Source organism: Perissodus microlepis, chromosome 12, assembly GCF_051167445.1.
Source record: "Perissodus microlepis isolate ML-2025 ecotype Zambia chromosome 12, ASM5116744v1, whole genome shotgun sequence".
Classification (NCBI taxonomy): domain Eukaryota; kingdom Metazoa; phylum Chordata; class Actinopteri; order Cichliformes; family Cichlidae; genus Perissodus; species Perissodus microlepis.
In genome coordinates, this window is record NC_140472.1 from 8612774 (window position 1) to 8633272 (window position 20499).

A 20499-nucleotide genomic window follows, 5' to 3' on the forward strand; every position below is an offset into this window, starting at 1 on the left:
CATATTAGGTGATGTGCATCTCTGTAATGAGAAGGGGTGTGGTCTAATGACATCAACACCCTATATCAGGTGTGCATAATTATTAGGCAACTTCCTTTCCTTTGGCAAAATGGGTCAAAAGAAGGACTTGACAGGCTCAGAAAAGTCAAAAATAGTGAGATATCTTGCAGAGGGATGCAGCAGTCTCAAAATTGCAAAGCTTCTGAAGCGTGATCATCGAACAATCAAGCGTTTCATTCAAAATAGTCAACAGGGTCACAAGAAGCGTGTGGAAAAACCAAGGCGCAAAATAACTGCCCATGAACTGAGAAAAGTCAAGCGTGCAGCTGCCAAGATGCCACTTGTCACCAGTTTGGCCATATTTCAGAGCTGCAACATCACTGGAGTGCCCAAAAGCACAAGGTGTGCAATACTCAGAGACATGGCCAAGGTAAGAAAGGCTGAAAGACGACCACCACTGAACAAGACACACAAGCTGAAACGTCAAGACTGGGCCAAGAAATATCTCAAGACTGGTTTTTCTAAGGTTTTATGGACTGATGACATGAGAGTGAGTCTTGATGGGCCAGATGGATGGGCCCGTGGCTGGATTGGTAAAGGGCAGAGAGCTCCAGTCCGACTCAGACGCCAGCAAGGTGGAGGTGGAGTACTGGTTTGGGCTGGTATCATCAAAGATGAGCTTGTGGGGCCTTTTCGGGTTGAGGATGGAGTCAAGCTCAACTCCCAGTCCTACTGCCAGTTTCTGGAAGACACCTTCTTCAAGCAGTGGTACAGGAAGAAGTCTGCATCCTTCAAGAAAAACATGATTTTCATGCAGGACAATGCTCCATCACACGCGTCCAAGTACTCCACAGCGTGGCTGGCAAGAAAGGGTATAAAAGAAGAAAAACTAATGACATGGCCTCCTTGTTCACCTGATCTGAACCCCATTGAGAACCTGTGGTCCATCATCAAATGTGAGATTTACAAGGAGGGAAAACAGTACACCTCTCTGAACAGTGTCTGGGAGGCTGTGGTTGCTGCTGCACGCAATGTTGATGGTGAACAGATCAAAACACTGACAGAATCCATGGATGGCAGGCTTTTGAGTGTCCTTGCAAAGAAAGGTGGCTATATTGGTCGCTGATTTGTTTTTGTTTTGTTTTTGAATGTCAGAAATGTATATTTGTGAATGTGGAGATGTTATATTGGTGTCACTGGTAAAAATAAATCATTGAAATGGGTGTATATTTGTTTTTTGTTAAGTTGCCTAATAATTATGCACAGTAATAGTCACCTGCACACACAGATATCCCCCTAAAATAGCTAAAACTAAAAACAAACTAAAAACTACTTCCAAAAACATTCAGCTTTGATATTAATAAGTTTTTTGGGTTCATTGAGAACATGGTTGTTGTTCAATAATAAAATTATTCCTCAAAAATACAACTTGCCTAATAATTCTGCACTCCCTGTAGTCAGGGCCAAATATGACCAGTGTCACAGAGGGGGAATTCCAGGTCTCAAAAAAATCAATAGGAGAATGAGATTTATGCAGGAGAACTTAACTTATCATTTAGATCTCCTTCCCAGACATTTAGAGTGAAACTCCCAAGAAGTTATTTGTTGTATCCCCTGGACAGAGCAAAGAAGACAAGGGACTTGGTATTGGAATGAAGAAGTACAGGACAGTATTAAAAGGAAGAAGTCAGCAAACAAGTGGCATGAAAATAGACAGGAATATTTGGAGGCTAGGGGTAAAGCAAAAAAAGGGCTTATAGTAAACTGTATGTGACGAAGGACAAAGGACTTGTATCGATTGGATAGCCAGAGAGATAAAGCACAGAGATGGAAATGTATCAAGGAGTAAAGCGTGTGTTGAGAAGATGGAACATGGAAAATGAGAGAAGGAAAGTTTGTGAATCAGGAAGCGTAAAGAATTCGTAAGAAGGGCAAGGCAGCTATTTAAATGTTGAAGCATGGAAAGGCGATTGGTCCAGTGACATACATGTGGGGGTATGGAGATGTCTTGGAGAGAAGACAGTGGGCAGCCTAAGAAATAGAGAAGTGTACCGATTTTCAAAAACAAGGGTGATGTGAAGAGCTATTGTAATGTCAAAGGGATAAAGCTGGTCATCTATATAATTGGGGTATGGGGAAGAGTTGTTGAAGCTAGATTAAGAAGAGAGGTGATGATCAGTGAGCAGCAGTATGGCTTCATGCCAAGAAAGAGCGCTACAGATGCAATGTTGCCTTTGAGAGTTTTGATGGAGAACTACAGAGAAGGTCAGAAGGAGTTGCACTGTGTCTATATGCAGATCAGGCAGGAGTCTCTGTGAACTATTATGTTTGCAGGACTATGACGTTTGTTTGTGATCTGTAGTGAGAGTTGGAGCAGGTGGAGGTATGAGGACAATCAGTAGAAGCAGTACAGAATACATGTGTATGAATGAGAGGGAGGCAGGGGTAACAGTGAAGCTGCAAGAAGCACATGATGAATGTAGATGAGTTTAAATGCTGTCCGAAGCAATGGACAGTGTACATGAAAGGTGAAGAAGAGAGTGCAGGTAGAGTGGATGGACATACGTGTCAGGGCTGATCCGTGACAGAAAGATGGCAAGAGTGAAAAAGAAGGTTTAGAAGATGGTTTGATTGGATTTCCGGATTTCATGAGCTTTAACATGAAAAGTTTCCAAAATGTATACTGTAAGTAGAACAGCACAACATGTTTTTCACATTGTGTGATGTCTCATATATATGAAATGGATTCTTGTATATAATATTTTTTCTGCTAAAGTTGTTAAATCAACAGATACCTTGATATATCACATAAATCTATAAAATAAATACATAAAAAACAACTACAAAATTATGCCAAGCTAAATGAAGGATGCTACTTCCGAACTCATGTAACTGCATAATGGAATATCTGATTGGTCCCAAATTGGATATGACAGTTGACAAATAAATATAATCATCACTACCCATTTGAGCATTACAGTGTACTGTAGGTAGGTCTGGCTGTGGTTTGTCTACGTGGTGTTGCTGCAGCACAGAAAAAGCTGCTGCTGCTGCGAGGGCATAATCAATGCCAAACACCATGCTGCCTCATTAATTTCAAATGGATTAAAGCAGACAAACAGAACAGAAGTATAGTAGTTAGGATTCATGAATGTTTTCCTTGAGCTGTTAACAGCACACTTATAAAATCATCGCAATAATACACACTGAAGGAAAGGCATGAAAAGGTAACATAAATGCCGTCACCTCATTTTTTACTGGAACTGTAATTGTGGAAACAATAATTTCTTTGTTCTAAACTTAAATTTTATAGTTTAATCCATTTTATTCTGCTGCAACCAGATGCAAGTGTGCAAAGGCTACACTAGCATGTGCACATGGGCATGCCATGACATTCATTCAAAAAAGTTTCAATTCTCTCTTCTTTACCAATGCTATGGTGTACTTACAGCATGGTGGGAGTCTTTTTGGTGAGTAGATCTAATGTGTTTCTTCCAGGGAACACTTTGGAGAAGGTGGGGGAGTGTGAGAAAAGATTAGGAGAAGCAGAGAAGGAGTTCCTCCAGACGTCAGCCATCAGCTTTCTTACACCCCTCAGGAACTTTCTGGAAGGAGACTGGAGAACTATTTCAGTGAGTCTGGAATATCACATCTATTCCAATGTTGTTTGAGTCATACTTCCAATATACACAATATACCACACACTGTATCACGACAAAGTGATTCTGTGATACTCAGAATGTTGCAAGACAATAATGTACAATACATCTTGATATCAGTATAACTGAAAAAAGAAAAATCTCTATGAACATGTCAAAAAACATTATGTATGCCATTGGTGTGTGTATCTGTGTATTAACTTTATTATTCAATTTATTAGCTCTTCAATGTACTTTACTTATTGTCTGCTGTGTCAGCTATGTTCACATCTGCGAGTTCTTTATTTTTCTTGTTAGTGAGCTTTTGTTCATTTGTCCCCTCACTGAGTAAGAAGGAATCATGAAGAAATTATATTTATCCAGTGAATCACTAACCTATTGCAAAAGAGAGCAAAATGATATAGACCGTATATAAAAGATGGACGAACTTCCTGAAGCCAACATGGAAGTTCCAGAAGGGATGAACTCCTCTGTATGCACTGGGGGGAAAAGACATTTCATCTCACCTGATGGGATTATGGTCTCAATCGCTAGTTTCAAGTCTTATTGAAAACATCAGTGTTTGGTTTTTTTTGGTAAATTGTGGTACTAATTCCTGTGGCGAATTTCCGTAAAGAAATGTTATATTTTCAGAATGAGTTGGTGAAAGCTGAGTCATTAAGCAGACCTCATGTCCACTACTTCAGAAGTGCTGCTGCACACCTGAGCTGTGGGTTAGAGAGATGTCAGGAGGATCTGCAAACTGAGGCCACTTGCATCACAGAATATTGCACAATCATCATGACCTTGGAACGTTACTTGATTCAAAATGCAAGCTTTCTTGCCACTGTCTGTAAATGAATATGACCTTGAATGTGACTTAAAGAAAGGTGACAAAAACAGGATGAATGTCTGATGAGCTTGCCACTCCTGCTTCTCACCAGCGACTTGTTGGAAGGCTCCTGTACATCAGAGCTGCTAGATACCATGTGGGGTCTGCTTATGATGCTTGTATTTTCTCCACTTGATATTGCTTAAGATTACAAACAATGAAGACAAAATTAGGAAGGCTAATTAACCTCAAGTAGTATTTTACCTTGCCAAAAACCAAAGTCATGTCACTGCATAGAGACAGTTTAGCTTTAAAAGATACTTTTAAACATACATCAGCCAGTATGTTTAAATACTGTTTTTCACTGTTTACAAACCGCCAGTGAGCAATCGAGTGTTTTTCTTGTAACATATGAGCAAACCAGCAGAGGTCAGCATTGTTGTTGTTTCTATGTTGTCTGACACCATAGCATGTATTAAATGTTACATGTCCCAGTAAGTTAGTAGCCTTATAACCTGCTTGAACTATAAACGTTGCTTTTTTTGTTAACTTTTGTGATTAGGACTAAATCAGATGAATCCCTTAGCTTTGCTGCTACAGGCTGCTGGAAGACTTCCCATGATGCATTCAGCATTTCTCATTCACTCCCTGCTTTTACTATGCATGTATTTAAATGCTACTTCTGCATGTCATTAACGTTTGCCTGCTGCTTAGTTTGTGTTTTGTCCTTTTTACGGTATAGAAAGAACGTCGCCTTCTGGAGAATCTTCGCCTGGACCTTGATGCCTGTAAAACACGAGTGAAGAAGGCAAAGGTGGCTGAAGCAAAGGCCGCGGTGAGTTCATAAGCGGCTCACAATCAAATTCCCACACGCATTACCTCAATAATTCAGATGATTAATCTTTGGCGATGCTTGGATTAACCATAACTAACTGTTTATGCATTCTTTGCAGTGCGAAGGGGAAGTGAGTATTGACAACATGTCTTTTAAACTCTTGGATGCACGTCTTGGGTTGTTTTTCTTGTCATACTTGCTTTGGCTCGATTTAATTTTCTGCTGTTACTGCAGGTTTTACTGTTAATAAGTGAAGTTTTCACAGACAAGGCTTGACTATTACATTACGACGGAATGTGGCGATTAGTCAAATTTGGCAAACTGTGTTAATTGAAAGCAACTCACACAGTGTCATTTACCATTTGGTATCTCACCTGGGGGCCCCTCTGCATGGATTCTATATGTGTAGTTTTTATGATTTGATCGTTGATATTTTGGTTCTTCACAGCAGATATGTGATTGGCTGTCAAGGCAAGCTACTTGGGAGCAGATTTATTTAACATAAACAAGACTTAATGACTGTCTTAAACTCACTGTTGACCATGACACAATTCAGGAACTGAGAACATTGCACAGTCCCTCTTTAGCATACCCTGACTCAGTTATTGCAACCTATTAGGCAGGAAATACAGAAGGCACACCACAAGACCACAAAAACAGTGGGAATGTTCAATGAGCTGACTTTACCGGAAATAAAGTCAGCTCTCCTGCTTCCTGGCAGCGTGGAAGGAATGCTCGCTTCCGCGATGAACAATGTATTCAGTTCATAAAGGGTAAATGTGAGGGGTTTTTTTTCAATTCAGCCTGCATCCCTTTTTCTTTAAAAGAACATTAGTTGCCCTCTTTTGTATAAACTAACAAATCAGCTAAATAAATAAATAACATACCTGAATTTCTTTGTATTTTCCTTTAGTTGTTGTTCTAATGTTCTTAGTGTGCTGCTACTTTGATCATTAAGTGAATCAGTATTATCAGGATTACACGATCCTGGATCATCAAGGGACCTTGGATTTCTTAAGCAGAGTATGGAGAATGCATCCCTGGTTAATATTGCAGTGACTTTTCTTTACAAATATCTTAACTTAGTGCTCATTTTCACTGAAGATTGAGAATATTTTCATGAATACACTGTGTATTGATGGAGATCTCTATTTTGTCCCTACGGCCTCTAGGACTGTGTTCAATTTCCTAGCCAAGCATCCATACAGTACATATATATATATATATATATATATATATGTACAGGGAGATGTAGGATCTGTCTCTGTCACTGCTACCTTTCTCAGCACTGGGGTCTGAGCCCTATTTATGTGCCTGTGTGTATAGACCTCTGATGCCACAAACACATGCCTTAGGATGCCCAGCACTTGCTGAACAATATGGCAGCCACAGTGATTCATAGTTCAAATGAACAACAGTAACCGGTACAGCATCTGTGTATATGTCTGTCAATAGGCATCAGAAAATGTACTTGGATATTCATGAAGTCCTTACAAGCATGTGTTCTTAACGAGCTGATTATATATTACTGCAAAGATAGGCATGTTCTTGCTGTAAAACTGTAACCTTTGTGGCACACAGAGCCACTCTGCAAAAGGAATCAGGCTGCATCCAGATGCCTCACTAAATGCCACTACTGCTCTCAGTTAAACCTAATTAATGATATGAAACAAGTACAAAAACATCTTCTGCTACTTTCCCCTTCATAGTTAGTTGGCAGACCCTTGTAGTTGATAACCTCTCTTGAAGCTTGTTTTTGTTTTTCACTGTTAAACAGGACTTTTGTTGCACTTTTATCCTTCATTTTCAGTAACTTTTGCAACCAGAATGCATGTTAGCATGCGTATGAATAAATAAAAAATATGTCAGTGTTCCGTTTAAAGAAATGTTGACAGATGTTAATCACCAGCAAACTGTCACACTTCTGCAATTATTATGAGTGCTGTGCTTTTCTGATTGTAATTTGGAGGAATTATTTTTAGTAGCAGTGCCTTGTTTACACTGAGTAAGCAACAACAACAAAAAAAAATAACTGTACTGTTTCTGTAGACAGCTCCAGATTTTCAGGAAACCAGACCTCGCAACTATGTGCTTTCTGCCAGTGCCTCTGCGGTAAGAAGACAATCCTGCTTTATTAAATACTGATGAGAAAAATAACACAAACCTATGTCATTATGCGATACTTTTTCATCTTCTGTTTGTCAAGTTGATCTTTCACTCTTATGACCAATGCATAGTTCACTGACTTTTTATGATTCATAATTAAACTTGAGGCAATTCAGAAATCGATATACTTTGTCATGCTGGCAAGTAGTTCAGGTAGCTGTGAAGCTATGCTTCATTAATGTTTGACTGGAGGTGTGTCAGTCCGGTAAGAATGTTTATTACCAGTAATCATTACTGGTGGCAGTTTGCATAGCATCCTTATGTGTCATATCACTGTATTATGTATTGTGAATGATTGTTGTCATACCATTGATAACAAACGTCCCACATCCTAGAGTGATGTTGTTCATTGGTTTAAATCTAGCAGTCTGTCACTGCCTTTACTTTTGAGCAATGCCAAACCACACCTGCTGGGTGTGACTAAAAGTGTGTGTGTGTGTGTGTGTGTGTGTGTGTGTGTGTGTGTGTGTGTGTGTGTGTGTGTGTGTGTACCGGTTTTTCCCATCTGGTGGGGACCAAAATCCAGGTCACCATGGGGTTGAAGGCAAGGCATTTTTCACGCTCAAAATGTGGTTTTAGTGTCAGGGTTACAATTGGGTTATCGTTAGGTTTAGGGTAAGGGTCAGGGGTACACATTCATTTTTGATGATAGGGTTAGGCTAAGCGGCTAGGGAAAGCATGTCAATGAGATGTCCCGACGAGGATAGCAACACCAGACGTGTGTGTGTGTGTGTGTGTGTGTGTGTGTGTGTGTGTGTGTGTGTGTGTTTGTTTGTTTGTTATATCAGTTTCAAAATTCATAAATATGAATATTTATTCAGTGTCAAGATTTCAGAGTTTAAAAACATCTAATACAGATAATTCAGGTAACATTTTGACAATATGCACAGAATTAAATGTCTTTTTTAATATTAAAATATTTAAACTAAGATCATAGATGTGTTTTTAGTATCAGAGTGAGAATGAGTATCAGAATTTAGAATGAGATTTAGTTCTAAAAAAGCAATAACTAGAAATATTGTTTCAACATTTCTTGTTATTTTTTTTTTTTTACTACTTTTCAATTAAATGTAGAGTTAACATTGTGTAGTTTACATTTTAAACAGTGTGTTAACCTTTGTAAAAACAGGGTGGTAGGTTTTATTTAGTAACGACCTCAGGTGCTGGTTCTAGGTGACCATGGTGAAGTTATTCTAGGATTTTCATGTTATAACTAAATTTTCTCTTCTTATGCCACATGTTTTTGGCTCATCAGCTCTGGACAGAGGAAGTGGAGAAAGTAAGTATGATTGTGTGTGAGTTGTGTACTTTGTCGATTGTCTGTCTGGTCGTTAGATTGAGATACCAGTGTGCCTTAAACAAACGTGCTTGTTTTCAACGGGCCACGATTTAAGGTGACTCTTAAACTTAATTACCATAGACCTCCTACCAGCTTTTACTCTTTTCAGAGCACATAGTGTCATACGCTGTACATCCCAGCAATGCAAAAGAATTAACGTCATTTGGGTGAATGAAGCTGGAGCTTTTGTCTTCTGAGGACTGTAGGATATGAAAAGTAGGGGTGGGTTTTGATTATTGATTTATCAATTAAAATCGATTCTAGCTTGGATAACGTGATATCAACTCATTAAAATCCTGAATCGATTTTTTTAATGTAAATTTATTTTGCCTGAAACGCCAGAATCTCAGGTTAAACCTCACAAAAACAACCACCAAACAGCTAAAACAGTAAATGAGAGCAGGTACACGGATTCTGCACAAAGACGCAAACACAAAGCGCGGACCCGCCGACGGATCAGAATCAGTGAGACGTCGCCTTTCTCACCTGACGGCATGGACACGGTCGGGGCTGAAAGCCAACAGCTCACTGATTCTGATGTTTCGCCGGGTCCGTGCTTTGTGTTTACTCCCTTTTTGCGCTAGATTCTGAGCTGTAGGTTTTTATCTCTCTCCAAACAATATTGACTGAACCAGCAGCAAAAGAAGATCCAAACTATGCTTCACATAAACATTGTCATGGATTCCCTCTGACTTTTGCTGTTTTGCTTCCACCACGATAAAATCACACTTCATGCAGAGCTCTCTCTCTGTATACTTCAAGAACAGTTTCCCGTCTAAAAATCTGTTTTCTGCATTATTCACTTGCGCACAAGTCTACCGTTGTTTACAGCGCTGTCGGACGCTGTTTTTTTCCTTTTACTTACTTCTGAAAAGAAAACCTCATTTCTGCTGTTGAATAGGCTACTGAACAAATTTAAACTTTTTAAAATTATGCAAAATTGCAAAACGTTTAGCCTGGTCTCTAATAAAACTTCTGTAACTTTGCTCTTCTTCACTTCAGCAGCATCAGGTAATGTTCATATGTTGATTAATTGTTTTCTTTCGTTTTTGAGCTACTGCAAAATATTTTTATAAAATCTCTGCCCAGGAAAATCACCTTCATGTTTTTCTGTGTTTCTCAGCTACTTTGACACAAAGGCATCTGTTGTGATGCTTACACCTTTGATAAAGTTTCACAAGTGTCAGCTTTCTTTTTATAGATATAAATATATGGAAATGTACTGATGCATGATCTGAATTATAATATTTCTGACTGTCTGAGGCAAAATTTCCCCGAATCGAATCGAATCGTGGATCGAATCGATTCAGGACCTTGTGAATCGGAATCGAATCGATTCTAGAAATCGGTGACGATACCCAGCCCTAATGAAAACGTTTAAGACTCTTGACTTACTTAATAATTATAGAATAATCACTGTATAACTATTGTTTTTATTATTTCAGGCTGAACATGAGCTCCGAATAGCCCAAACAGAGTTTGATCGCCAAGCAGAGGTCACACGATTGCTTTTGGAGGGCATCAGTAGTACGCATGTATGTGAGTCACACCCACAGCCTCGACTTCTATCAGCTCCAGCCACACACAACCTTGACATTGAACTTTCAAAAGAAAAAGTAACTTTGTGTAACCATAGATGGCAATAGTCAAACCCTTCACTGAGCTCTGCGGTCTATCTCATACCAAACCATCTTGACTGGGTTTAGGTCAGGTGACTGTGGAGGCCATCTGGTGCAGCACTCCATCACTCTCCTTCTTGGTCAGATAGCCCTTACACAGCCTGGAGGTGTGTTTGGGGTCATTGTGCTGTTGAAAAATAAATGATAATCTAACGAAACACAAACAGGATGGGGTGGCTCTCATCCTCTCAGTCCTGCAGGAAGTGCAGCGGAGGCGCCGCCCAGAGGGGAGCCATTGAAATGTGGGGTGAAGAATATGAGAGGGGTCATTGATGATTTTGGCTGCCTGTCTTAAGGGCCTGTTGGCTGAAAACCTGTGCAAGAGTTCTGACTTGCAGGCCAATGATTTTAGAGCACACTGATGCAGTGTGCTGCGGTCTGTTCCTGTTCTGAAAGCTGAGGGAGTGGAACCAGCAGGTAATGGAGAAGGTCATGATGCTTTGCAGGAAGGCATAGTAAAACGTCATCATGATGGGTGTGCTGACTCCAAAGGAGTTGAGTTTCCTAAGGAGGTATAACCGTTGGTGGCACCTCCTGAGAATCTCCTCTGTGTTGGCAGAGAATTTCAGGAGGTTGTCAAAGATGGTTCCCAGGTATTTGTACTCCTCAACTTCTTCCACTGGCTTCCCATGGATGGTGGTGGTGACTGAAGCAGCCAGATCCCTCTGCCTACTGGAGAAGATCACCACCATCTCTTTGGTTTTGCTCACGTTCAGTTCAAGTTTGGAGCTGTCACACCACTCTAAAAACTTCTGAAGAGCGGGCCCATGGTGTTGTGAGGGGCCGGATGGGATGGCACGTCGCTGCAGGATGCTGCTATTGGGGATTTATTCAAAGCAGGATGCTTTGAATAAATCCCCAATAGTGTCACCAGCAAAGCACCCCCACACCATCACACCTCCTCCTTCATGCTTGAAGGTGGGAACCATGCTTGTGGAGTCCATCAGTTCACTTTTTCTGCGTCGCACAACGACACAGCGGGTGGAACCAAAATCTTAAATTTAGACTCATCAGACCAAAGCACAGATTTCCACTGGTCTGTTGTCCATTCCTTGTGTTTCTTGGCTCAAACAAATCTCTTCTGTTTGTTGCTTTTCCTTAGTAGTGGTTTCTTAGCAGCTATTTGACCATAAAGGCTGATTCACACAGTCTCCTCTGAACAGTTGATGTAGAGATGTGTCTGCTTCTGGAACTCTGTGTGGCATTTATCTATTCTCTAATCTGAGGTGCTGTTAACTTGCGAATTCTGAGGCTGGATGAATTTAGACTCAGCAGCAGAGGTGACTGTTGGTCGTCCTTTCCTGGGGCGTTCCTCATGTGAACCAGTTTCATCGTAGCACTTGATGGTTTTTGTAACTGTACTTGGAGACACATCCAAAGTTTTAGCAATTTTCCAGACTGACTGACCTTCAGTTCTTAAAGTAATGATGGACTGTCATTTCCCTTTAGTTAGCTGATTGGTTCATGCCATAATATCAGAATCAGAATCAGAAAGACTTTATTTATCCCCAAGGGACAATTAAGATACAACAGAGCAGCATGACGCTGAAGATAAGGACAGGCAATAAAAATTGAGATAAAAAATACACAGTATATACAGTATATACACATGTATAAAATTACACAGTTTTAAAATTAAAGTCACTGAATAGGTATATAAATGACTGTAAGTGACTAAAAGTGAATAAAGTGTCAGCAGTATAAAAGAGTGTAGAGTAGTTTATGTTTCTGGAAATGGTCTTATCGGCTGGAGTTAAAAAGCAGAGTGGCTTTGGGGACAAAGGTGGCTCTCATCCTCTCAGTCCTGCACGAAATTCCACGGAGGCGCTGCCCAGAGGGGAGCCATTGAAATGTGGGGTGAAGAATGTGAGAGGGGTCATTGATGATAGGGGCGATCGTGGCTCAAGAGTTGGCAGTTCGTCCTGTAATCGGAAGTTCGAGCCCCAGCTCCGACAGTCTCGGTCGTTGTGTCCTTAGGCAACCAAGTTTGGAGCTGTCACACCACTCTACAAACTCCTGAAGAGCGGGACCGTGGTGTTGTGAGGGGCCTGACAGCAGTGACAGGAGAACTGTATCGTCAGCATATTTCATCAGGTGACAGTTAGGCTGTTTGGATCTGCAGTCATCGGTGTAGAGGATGAAGAGCAGGGGGGAGAGCACACAGCCCTAGGGGGAGCCAGTGGAGGTGGAACGGAGACCGGAAAGAGAGTTGCTGACCCAAACTTTCTGAGAACTTTCTGAATTTCAATTCTAACAGTTGTCAAATATGGCTGTACCAACCTGATTTCTCCACAACATAAACTGATGGTCCAAACCCCAATAAGAAAGCAAGAAATTCCACAACTGAACCCTGACAAGGCACAAATGTGAAGTGAAAACCATTTCTACTCATAACTGATTAAAAACTGATAACAATATAGTTCTTAAAATATGAAGCTCATTGAGAGAAGGCCAAGGGTTTGAAGCACTGTCACCAAAGAGAAGGGTGGCTCAGGAACCATAGATAGATGGATAATTGTATATTAAATATTGTTTTCACACATTGTGGCAGAGGTTTTATCAGTGTAAAAAAATCCAATCACATCGTTGTGGTCCTTTAAGAATGACTGCTGATTCTTATTTTCAGGTGAATCATTTGCGCTGCCTGCATGAATTTGTGGAGGCCCAAGCAGCTTATTACAAGCAGTGTCACCTCCACATGCAGGAGCTACAGAAAGAGCTGGGAAGGTGAGAGTAAAATGGGGGGTGATGTGGGTGGATGGTTTGATTCATTCAGCTTCGTGCTTGGTGAGAATTGATAGCCTGTATCCTTTATACCCCAAGCCTGAAGTTGTAATGCCAAACACTTCGGTTAACACAATGACACAACGAATCTACTCATAACTGATTAAAAACAGATATAGTTCTTAAAATATATAAACTAATAACTAATATAATTACACTGTAGCAGTTTCTACGAACCATGTCCAACATAGGACAACTAGGCAACTGGTATAACCCTTATCAAGCCTTATCATGCTTTTTCCTGTGGCATTGGAGAAGCACTTTTTATTTAACTTCACTAGTATACTAAGAACCTTTATCCTGCTGCTCTTCACCTAACCACCGGACTGCAGCAGCTCTTTATCTTGTCATTCTTCCCTGCAATATTCTGTGTTACTCAAAATGGTAAAGATTGGCATCCTCTATATAACATTTTATGATCCACATTTTATGATTTACAACAATGGATAAAGTAAAATTAAGAATAAAAAGTCTAAATACAATCATAGAATGGCATCATTAATCATATTTTTTTTCACCTTTCACCCTTTTGTTGCTTTGTGTTCATGTTAGACGACTCTGCAACACCACGATGATTTCTCTTGGAGTAGTTTCTGCATTCCATTGTGCATTTCTATTTTGGCTGAAAATCTACAAAAAGCTACTTATTTGGCACTGCTGAGTGCCAAAAGCCATAATTAAAAAATATTATACATTTTTCAACATGCATACAAATATTGTATTTTTTTTTTCACTTTGCAGCATATAATATATTGTATGCATTGCTTCAAGTTATAGCAGTGTAGATGCAGAAAAAGCTGTTTATTTAGTTTTTTATACAAAGTTTTGCCCATTTTGTATTATTTTAGTTTATTAGTGTTCTACATGTTCTGGATATTCAGACCATCACATCTACCTCTCCCCCCCAGGCTTCCTAATGCTTTCGCACTGAACTCCACAAACGCCATTGCTACTCCCAGTATGGTGACAGAAGGCAGCAGCAGCCCAGTGGAAACTGACACCCTTAAGATCGAAGAAGTTCAAGCACCAGCTACAGGAACCCGCAAAGCCAGAGTCCTTTATGATTACGATGCAGCGGATTCCAGTGAGCTCTCCCTTCTGGCTGACGAGGTGAGGTTTCATCATCAGCCTGGAACTAGGCAGCCAGTATATGGCTGTTGGTCTCTGGCCAGAAATCTCTCCAGGGCTTGGTCTAAACAATAGGCTCGGTCATGTGGCATTTGCTGGTTGTAATTATGTAATGCACTTACACTTTCCCGGATCTTTAATCTTTTGTTTGTGTGTATTTTCTTTTCTGATGATGGAAACAAGTACAACAATCTTGCTGTTCACATGCAGAGACGTATACAAATGTACACCCGTTAAAAGTATAAAGATTAAAAAGAAAATCAGCATTCCACTGTAACATTAGTCATGGACATGCCCTATGTGTAAAAGTAATTCCCACCACTCTCCCACGATGCTTTTTTTGGAAAGCTGAGTTCAGTTTCACTAGACACAATCAGGCCTGATTACTGCTGGACCTTAAGAGTCAAGTAATCTGTTACATGGAACCTGTGTGACAGTGTGAAGTTACAAAACCCTAAGGCTCTTGGACTCCAACGAACCACAGTGCGAGCCATCACTCACAACTGAAGAAACCTTGAATCTTCCTGAGAGTGACTGGCCACCAAAATTACTCCAATGTGGCAAAAGCTGTGCAGTCCACATAGACTGTACTAATGAGTACGGGTAACTGGAAAAACAGGCAGCTGATACAGCCTAAGCAGTTGTATGTAATAAAATAAATTCAAATAAAAAATAAATTGTGGGGTCTTTTATAGCCAACAACAGAAATATTCATGATTTATAGAACTTTGCATCACAACCTCTGTTGTCCCCTGATGAAAAGTTTTTCTCATAATTGTTTGAAAATGAAATTTAAAGGATGGGAAACATGTATTGGACCTTAATAAGGTACAGCTTATCAGTGATGTTAAGTGATCCATGTAAAAACCACATATTTTAGGTTCCTGTTTTAATTTTGATTTCTTTTTTTTTCTTTTTTTTTCTTTTGTAATTGAAGTCTTTATTTGTTTTTAACATTTAACAACATGAAAACAAACAAAACAACAAACAAAACAACAACAGAAAAGAAACAAAAAGAAAAGAAAAGAAAAGACAGCTTCTAATCCCATGGTTAATTCTCATTTGCATTTTGGGTCTATTTTCAACACTTACTAACTATCGGTACACCCGCAAAAATAAAAGGACAATAAAATCAAATTCTTAAGTTATTCCATTACTGAGTGCCTACACAAACATACAATGCAGCAAGCATAAAATTTAACTAAAGATAATTGCCCTGACCAAATAAATTCCAACCATCTCAGCCAAAAACACATCCCCATGATTTGTCAAACCCCTCCCTATCATCATTAATCCTAGCCAAGAATTTTTCACACCATTTTCAGCATATTTTCTTTCCACCTATTATATTCTGGAGGAGATGGTTCCTTCCATACACTGAGAATAACTCGAGCCGCTGCGATCACCCCCACCTTTATAACCACAAAGTCATATTTTGAAACCCCAGGTAACACCGACCGATCCCCTAATAAGCACAGTCTTGGTGACAAGGGTATTATCAAACCAATCCACCTTCCTATTTTGTCCAATACTTTTTGCCAAAAGGGATAAACTTTCCCACATTCCCAAATAGCATGCATAAATGTCCCTGGATCTGAACTACATTTCCAGCATATATTACTGGGACTGATTCCCATTCTATAAAGTTTGGACGGAGTGAAGTACCATCTGTGTATTAATTTATACTGAGTAAATTGACCCCTGGCCTCTCTTATATATTTTAATTTTGATTTCTAAAACAGATAAAATATGTTCGCAGATATTGTGTTTCAAATGTAGTTCCAAGCTTCATGCAAATTAAAAAGGAGCTAGTGACAAAATCAACAAGAGATGACTTTGATCAACATTGGATAGTTTATAGATTAATTGTAAACAAATTAGGAGTTCAGTTAAAGATGCAGAAAATTTAAACTGAACTCCTGGCATGATGTTGCTATGCTTTTATCCAGATACACTTTGTTCTTTGGAAAGACTGTGCATGACCTTTTTAGTAAACGTTTGCTGAGTTACTAGCATATTTTCATTTCTCAATATCATCATGTCATTCACAGATGATTTAAAAAATAATGCAATCAAATGTCTATCTGAGAAAGTATCCATGTGTTCATTCCAACTCTGCAGTGTCAGCAGACACGTAGATACACACAGCATTTAGATTTCAGTTGTAACTCTGAGTCAGACAGCTGCGCTTTTTAATCACACTCACATATTGAAAGTTTGATCATCTAAAAAAACTGAAACAATTTATGAACACCACAAAGGGGTTTGAGAAATCTCGCCCTGCCGTGGTTTGTATGTCAACTGTGTCCAGTGTCTCTTTTATATGCTGAATTTAAAACACTTCCTCAAATGATACGCTTGTGCGTCATCAGTTGGTTTCTCCAGTAAGGTTCCTTTTTTCCTCTTCCCTCCTGCTTCTTTCCCCTTGATAAATTTTAGGAACTGAGACATTCATTATATTGTGAGCAGATCTGGATGACCTGTGTAACAGGAATCAGAAAAAGACTTTATTTATCCCCAAGGGGCAATTAACAGAGGATACAGTATATACACAAATTACACAAATATACACAAATGACACAGTTTTGAAATTAAAGTGGCTGAAAGGTGAATAAATAACTGTAAGTGAGGTGGCGGCAGTGTAAAAAGAGTGTAGTTTATGTTTATGGGTTTGGGAAATGGTCTTATTGGCTGAAGTTGAAAAGCAGGGTGGCTTTGGGGACAAAGGTGACAAAAGAGACAAAGTAGACAAATTAGAAAAGCTTAACATACCCTGGGTTTGAGTGTCAGAGTAATTATATGAAAGAAACGAAGCCAGGAGAGCATCATGAGTAACTCTGCCTTTGTCCTCACCGGTGGGCAATTAGGAGTTAATCCCCTTGTGAATAACAAGGGAACGGAAACGGTGTGACTTTTGTTCAATTCAGTTCAATTAAATTTTATTCATATAGAGCCAATAATAATAACCGCCACCGCAAGGCGCTTTATATTGTGAACTTGCATGTGAACAAGCATTTGGTGACCGTGGGAAGGAAAAACTCCCTTTGAACAGGAAGAAGCCTCTGGCAGAACCAGGCTCAGAGAGTAGCAGCCAGCTGCCGCAACCAGTTGGTGGGGGGTGAGCAGAGTGTCATTGTCCCTGGATCTGGGACCCAGGATTTTGAGTTTTAGGGACGTTTTTTTAGTTTCGCTCATCACTTCATGGCTCTATATTCTTTGTTGTTGGTTTTTAGCTTTCTGTTATTTCTCAGGGTAGGCTTGATACAACATTTCCTGCCTTCTGAGGTTGTCTTTCAACAATCTTTATGTTTATTCTGTGTTTATGCAGGTTTATGGTCCCCTTTTGGTTTTAAGATGGAATTTATATTCAAGTGCAATAGCCTTCTGTTTATGATGTTGTGTTTTATATTCCAGATGAACTCCGAGTCCACAATCATGTGTTGTAGATTGATGGAACGGTCCTTCTTATTGACTCTTGCTAGACTAGGAGAAGCCTCTTCATTACTTGCAGATCTAAACAGTGAAGTTAGGGTTCACCTGCAACACCTGAGCATGAATAAGATCCTGGAAAGCAGCTAAATCGTTTCGAGGATTGAAATACAAGCATGTGTGAGAAACATTGCTACTCAGTTACATGTGTAGAGTTACAGAAGAATGTAATCCCTGTGTGATGACACCATTTACCCCAGTGTTTTCCTGTTTTCTGTTGAATAAAATATGGATAATATGGTTAATATACTATACTATAAAATGCTGATTATTTACATTTGCCTCTGTTTTGCACATTTTGAATGCTCGCCTTCTTTCTGCGTTACAGCTCATCACAGTTTACACAGTGCCTGGAATGGACTCTGACTGGCTGATTGGAGAGAAAGGAAACCATAAAGGAAAAGTGCCAGTCACATACCTGGAGCTTCTCAGTTAGACAGCGCACACACGTATGCATGTGCATGTGTGTGATTGGACAAATAGTGAAGCCACAAAGAATTTCTCATTCTTACACTAACCTCTAATCCTCAATAACACTTCTCCCAAATACACAAAATGCTTCTCAGACAGCAGTGAAAATATAAACACTCTTATAGTGACTCAAGGAAAATCCTCATTGGGGATGGTTAACATTCCTTTCAGTTTTCTGTTTGTGATGTTTTTGTGTTATGTGCATCCCAAAGTTTTAAGCAGGCGTCCCAATGCTTGAATGAAATTATATTGGTGCGTTTGATGTCTTTGCTATATTTTAAAACTGCTTTCTTTGCTAAACTCTGATGAAGAATTGAATTGTAAAAGTCTAAATTATTCTCTCACAGAGATTAGAAGTGTAAGCTTTCACTGAACTGGGTCTAAACGACGAAATTCCTCAGTTTTTCTTCAAAAGGCAGCGGGGCGCGTGAAACAATTTCCTGTTCTTAATTCTTTGGGTTAAAGTGGTGATATTAGGCGACTAAAGAAGAAGTGAAAACAAACGGGACTTCTTTATGTTGTATTATTTTCCAGTCCCACTTCATATGTGAGGAGCAGGGAAACCATTGAGGCCACTTTTGGTTTGTTTGAAAGATGTGACAGTTTCCTTCTTTTACTGCAAATGTGTTTGCCCCTTTCCTTTTTTTCCTCACAGTGACTCTTGTGATTACGTTAACTTATTGGTGATGAAACTGTCATATATGATGATTTCCATAGTTTACAGTTTACACTGTAGAATTGTAAACCACGGAAACTGTTTGTGAGGATTGTTTGGGGGAAAATATTTGCCTTAACTGCTAGCTGAAGCGAATGCAATACCTATGTTATTTAAAGCAAGAATAGTCATTTGGACTTATTCTTTTTTTGTTTTTTGCTTCTCGCATTTTTCCACACCAATGCAGCTCCTCCTACGAACAATATGAACATGCTACACCTCTTTTCTAACTGCCTTAAGAGGACGGGTGGGGACCGCTGACAATGTGCTCTTCAAATATTGTACAAATGTCCTCTGATTTAAAGTTCACCACAGCCAGCATGCAACACTGACACTCCCCTGCAATTACACAACTGCCTGTGTGCTTTGGCCGTGAGTGTTGGTTTTTTTTTTTTGTTTTTTTTTTTTGTATTTCCAGTGTTTGTCATTAAATTAAAGGATTTTCAGTCTTAGTGCTGCATGTGCTACAGCCGGTAGCCCGTCCTGCTGGACACTTATGTGTGTGTACATGAATGTAGACAAGTCTGTTTGTGTGAGATCTAAATCTATTGTGCTCCCTTATGTCCTGCATGTGTACATGCATGCACTGCCTTTATTTATTTATTTATTTTTTAACACAGCCTGCTGATACGTTCACGTGAAGCGAGCGTATGTTACCTGCAGGTCGTGTCACATGATAAGAATTCTTGGTACTCGTGTGCGTTTTTGTCCTGCTCTCTTCTCTTCTGCTCATTTCACAAATTTGAAGTAACTTTCTGTTATCTGTCTGTTCCTTGCTGAATGAATGAAATGTGTCCATTAATAAAACTGATTGATTTGAATTCCTCGTTTTCAGTTATTTTTCAGTTTGACTCATAAGAACCCCAACTACACTTTTTGGGGTTTTTGTTTTTGTTTGTTTGTTTTTTAAAAAATTTTGCCTCTGATTTAAAATGTACAATCGCCCAAGTTGTGACGTGAAGTGCAGATTTTCACCTTTAATTCAAGGTATGTAACGGTCACGGTGCCTGGGTCATTGACCCTGAGTTAAGCATTTTGGGCTTTTCAAGTTCTCTTTATTAGTTATTGTCGGTCTGTTTCTTAGTTGGCATTGTGTTTTTCTGCGTTGTGCTTTTTTCCAGTTACTGTTATGCTTATGATATTCATTCTTTCAGTTTACCTTGCCTTACTAGTGTTCCCTGTGTATTGTCTCCATCTATGATGTCCCCGTTTAGTTATTTCCTCTTTCATTTTTGTAACCTTCGTCTTGTGCGTTTAGAGTTTTTCACTTTCCCTGGTCTCGTTTCCCCATGTAGTTCTAGCTGTGTTCCTTTGCATTTCACATCTCACTAATAACCTTACATCATCCCGTCAACCTTACAAGCCTGCTGCCTGTTCCCTGCCTACATGCATCCTAGCCATTAAGTTTATTTGTAGTTTCTTA

At 39.5% G+C, this 20499-nt stretch overlaps 1 protein-coding gene across 4 annotated transcripts in view; it reads left to right on the top strand.

The window, feature by feature from the left end:
* Positions 1-19897, top strand: part of LOC146375768 (endophilin-B2-like) — a 30256-nt gene extending 10359 nt beyond the window's left edge. For 2 of the 4 annotated variants that reach the window (XM_084945680.1, XM_084945678.1), the window contains 9 exons: positions 3499-3632; positions 5213-5305; positions 5424-5435; positions 7355-7417; positions 8727-8750; positions 10256-10345; positions 13116-13216; positions 14182-14383; positions 18219-19897. In XM_084945680.1, the coding sequence (XP_084801806.1) occupies positions 3499-3632; positions 5213-5305; positions 5424-5435; positions 7355-7417; positions 8727-8750; positions 10256-10345; positions 13116-13216; positions 14182-14383; positions 18219-18326 (827 nt within the window). In that variant the 3' untranslated portion in view covers positions 18327-19897. The remainder of the gene's footprint in view (positions 1-3498; positions 3633-5212; positions 5306-5423; positions 5436-7354; positions 7418-8726; positions 8751-10255; positions 10346-13115; positions 13217-14181; positions 14384-18218) is intronic. The other 2 variants (XM_084945681.1, XM_084945679.1) reach the window with 1 other exon arrangement.
* The last annotated feature ends 602 nt before the right edge of the window (positions 19898-20499 follow it).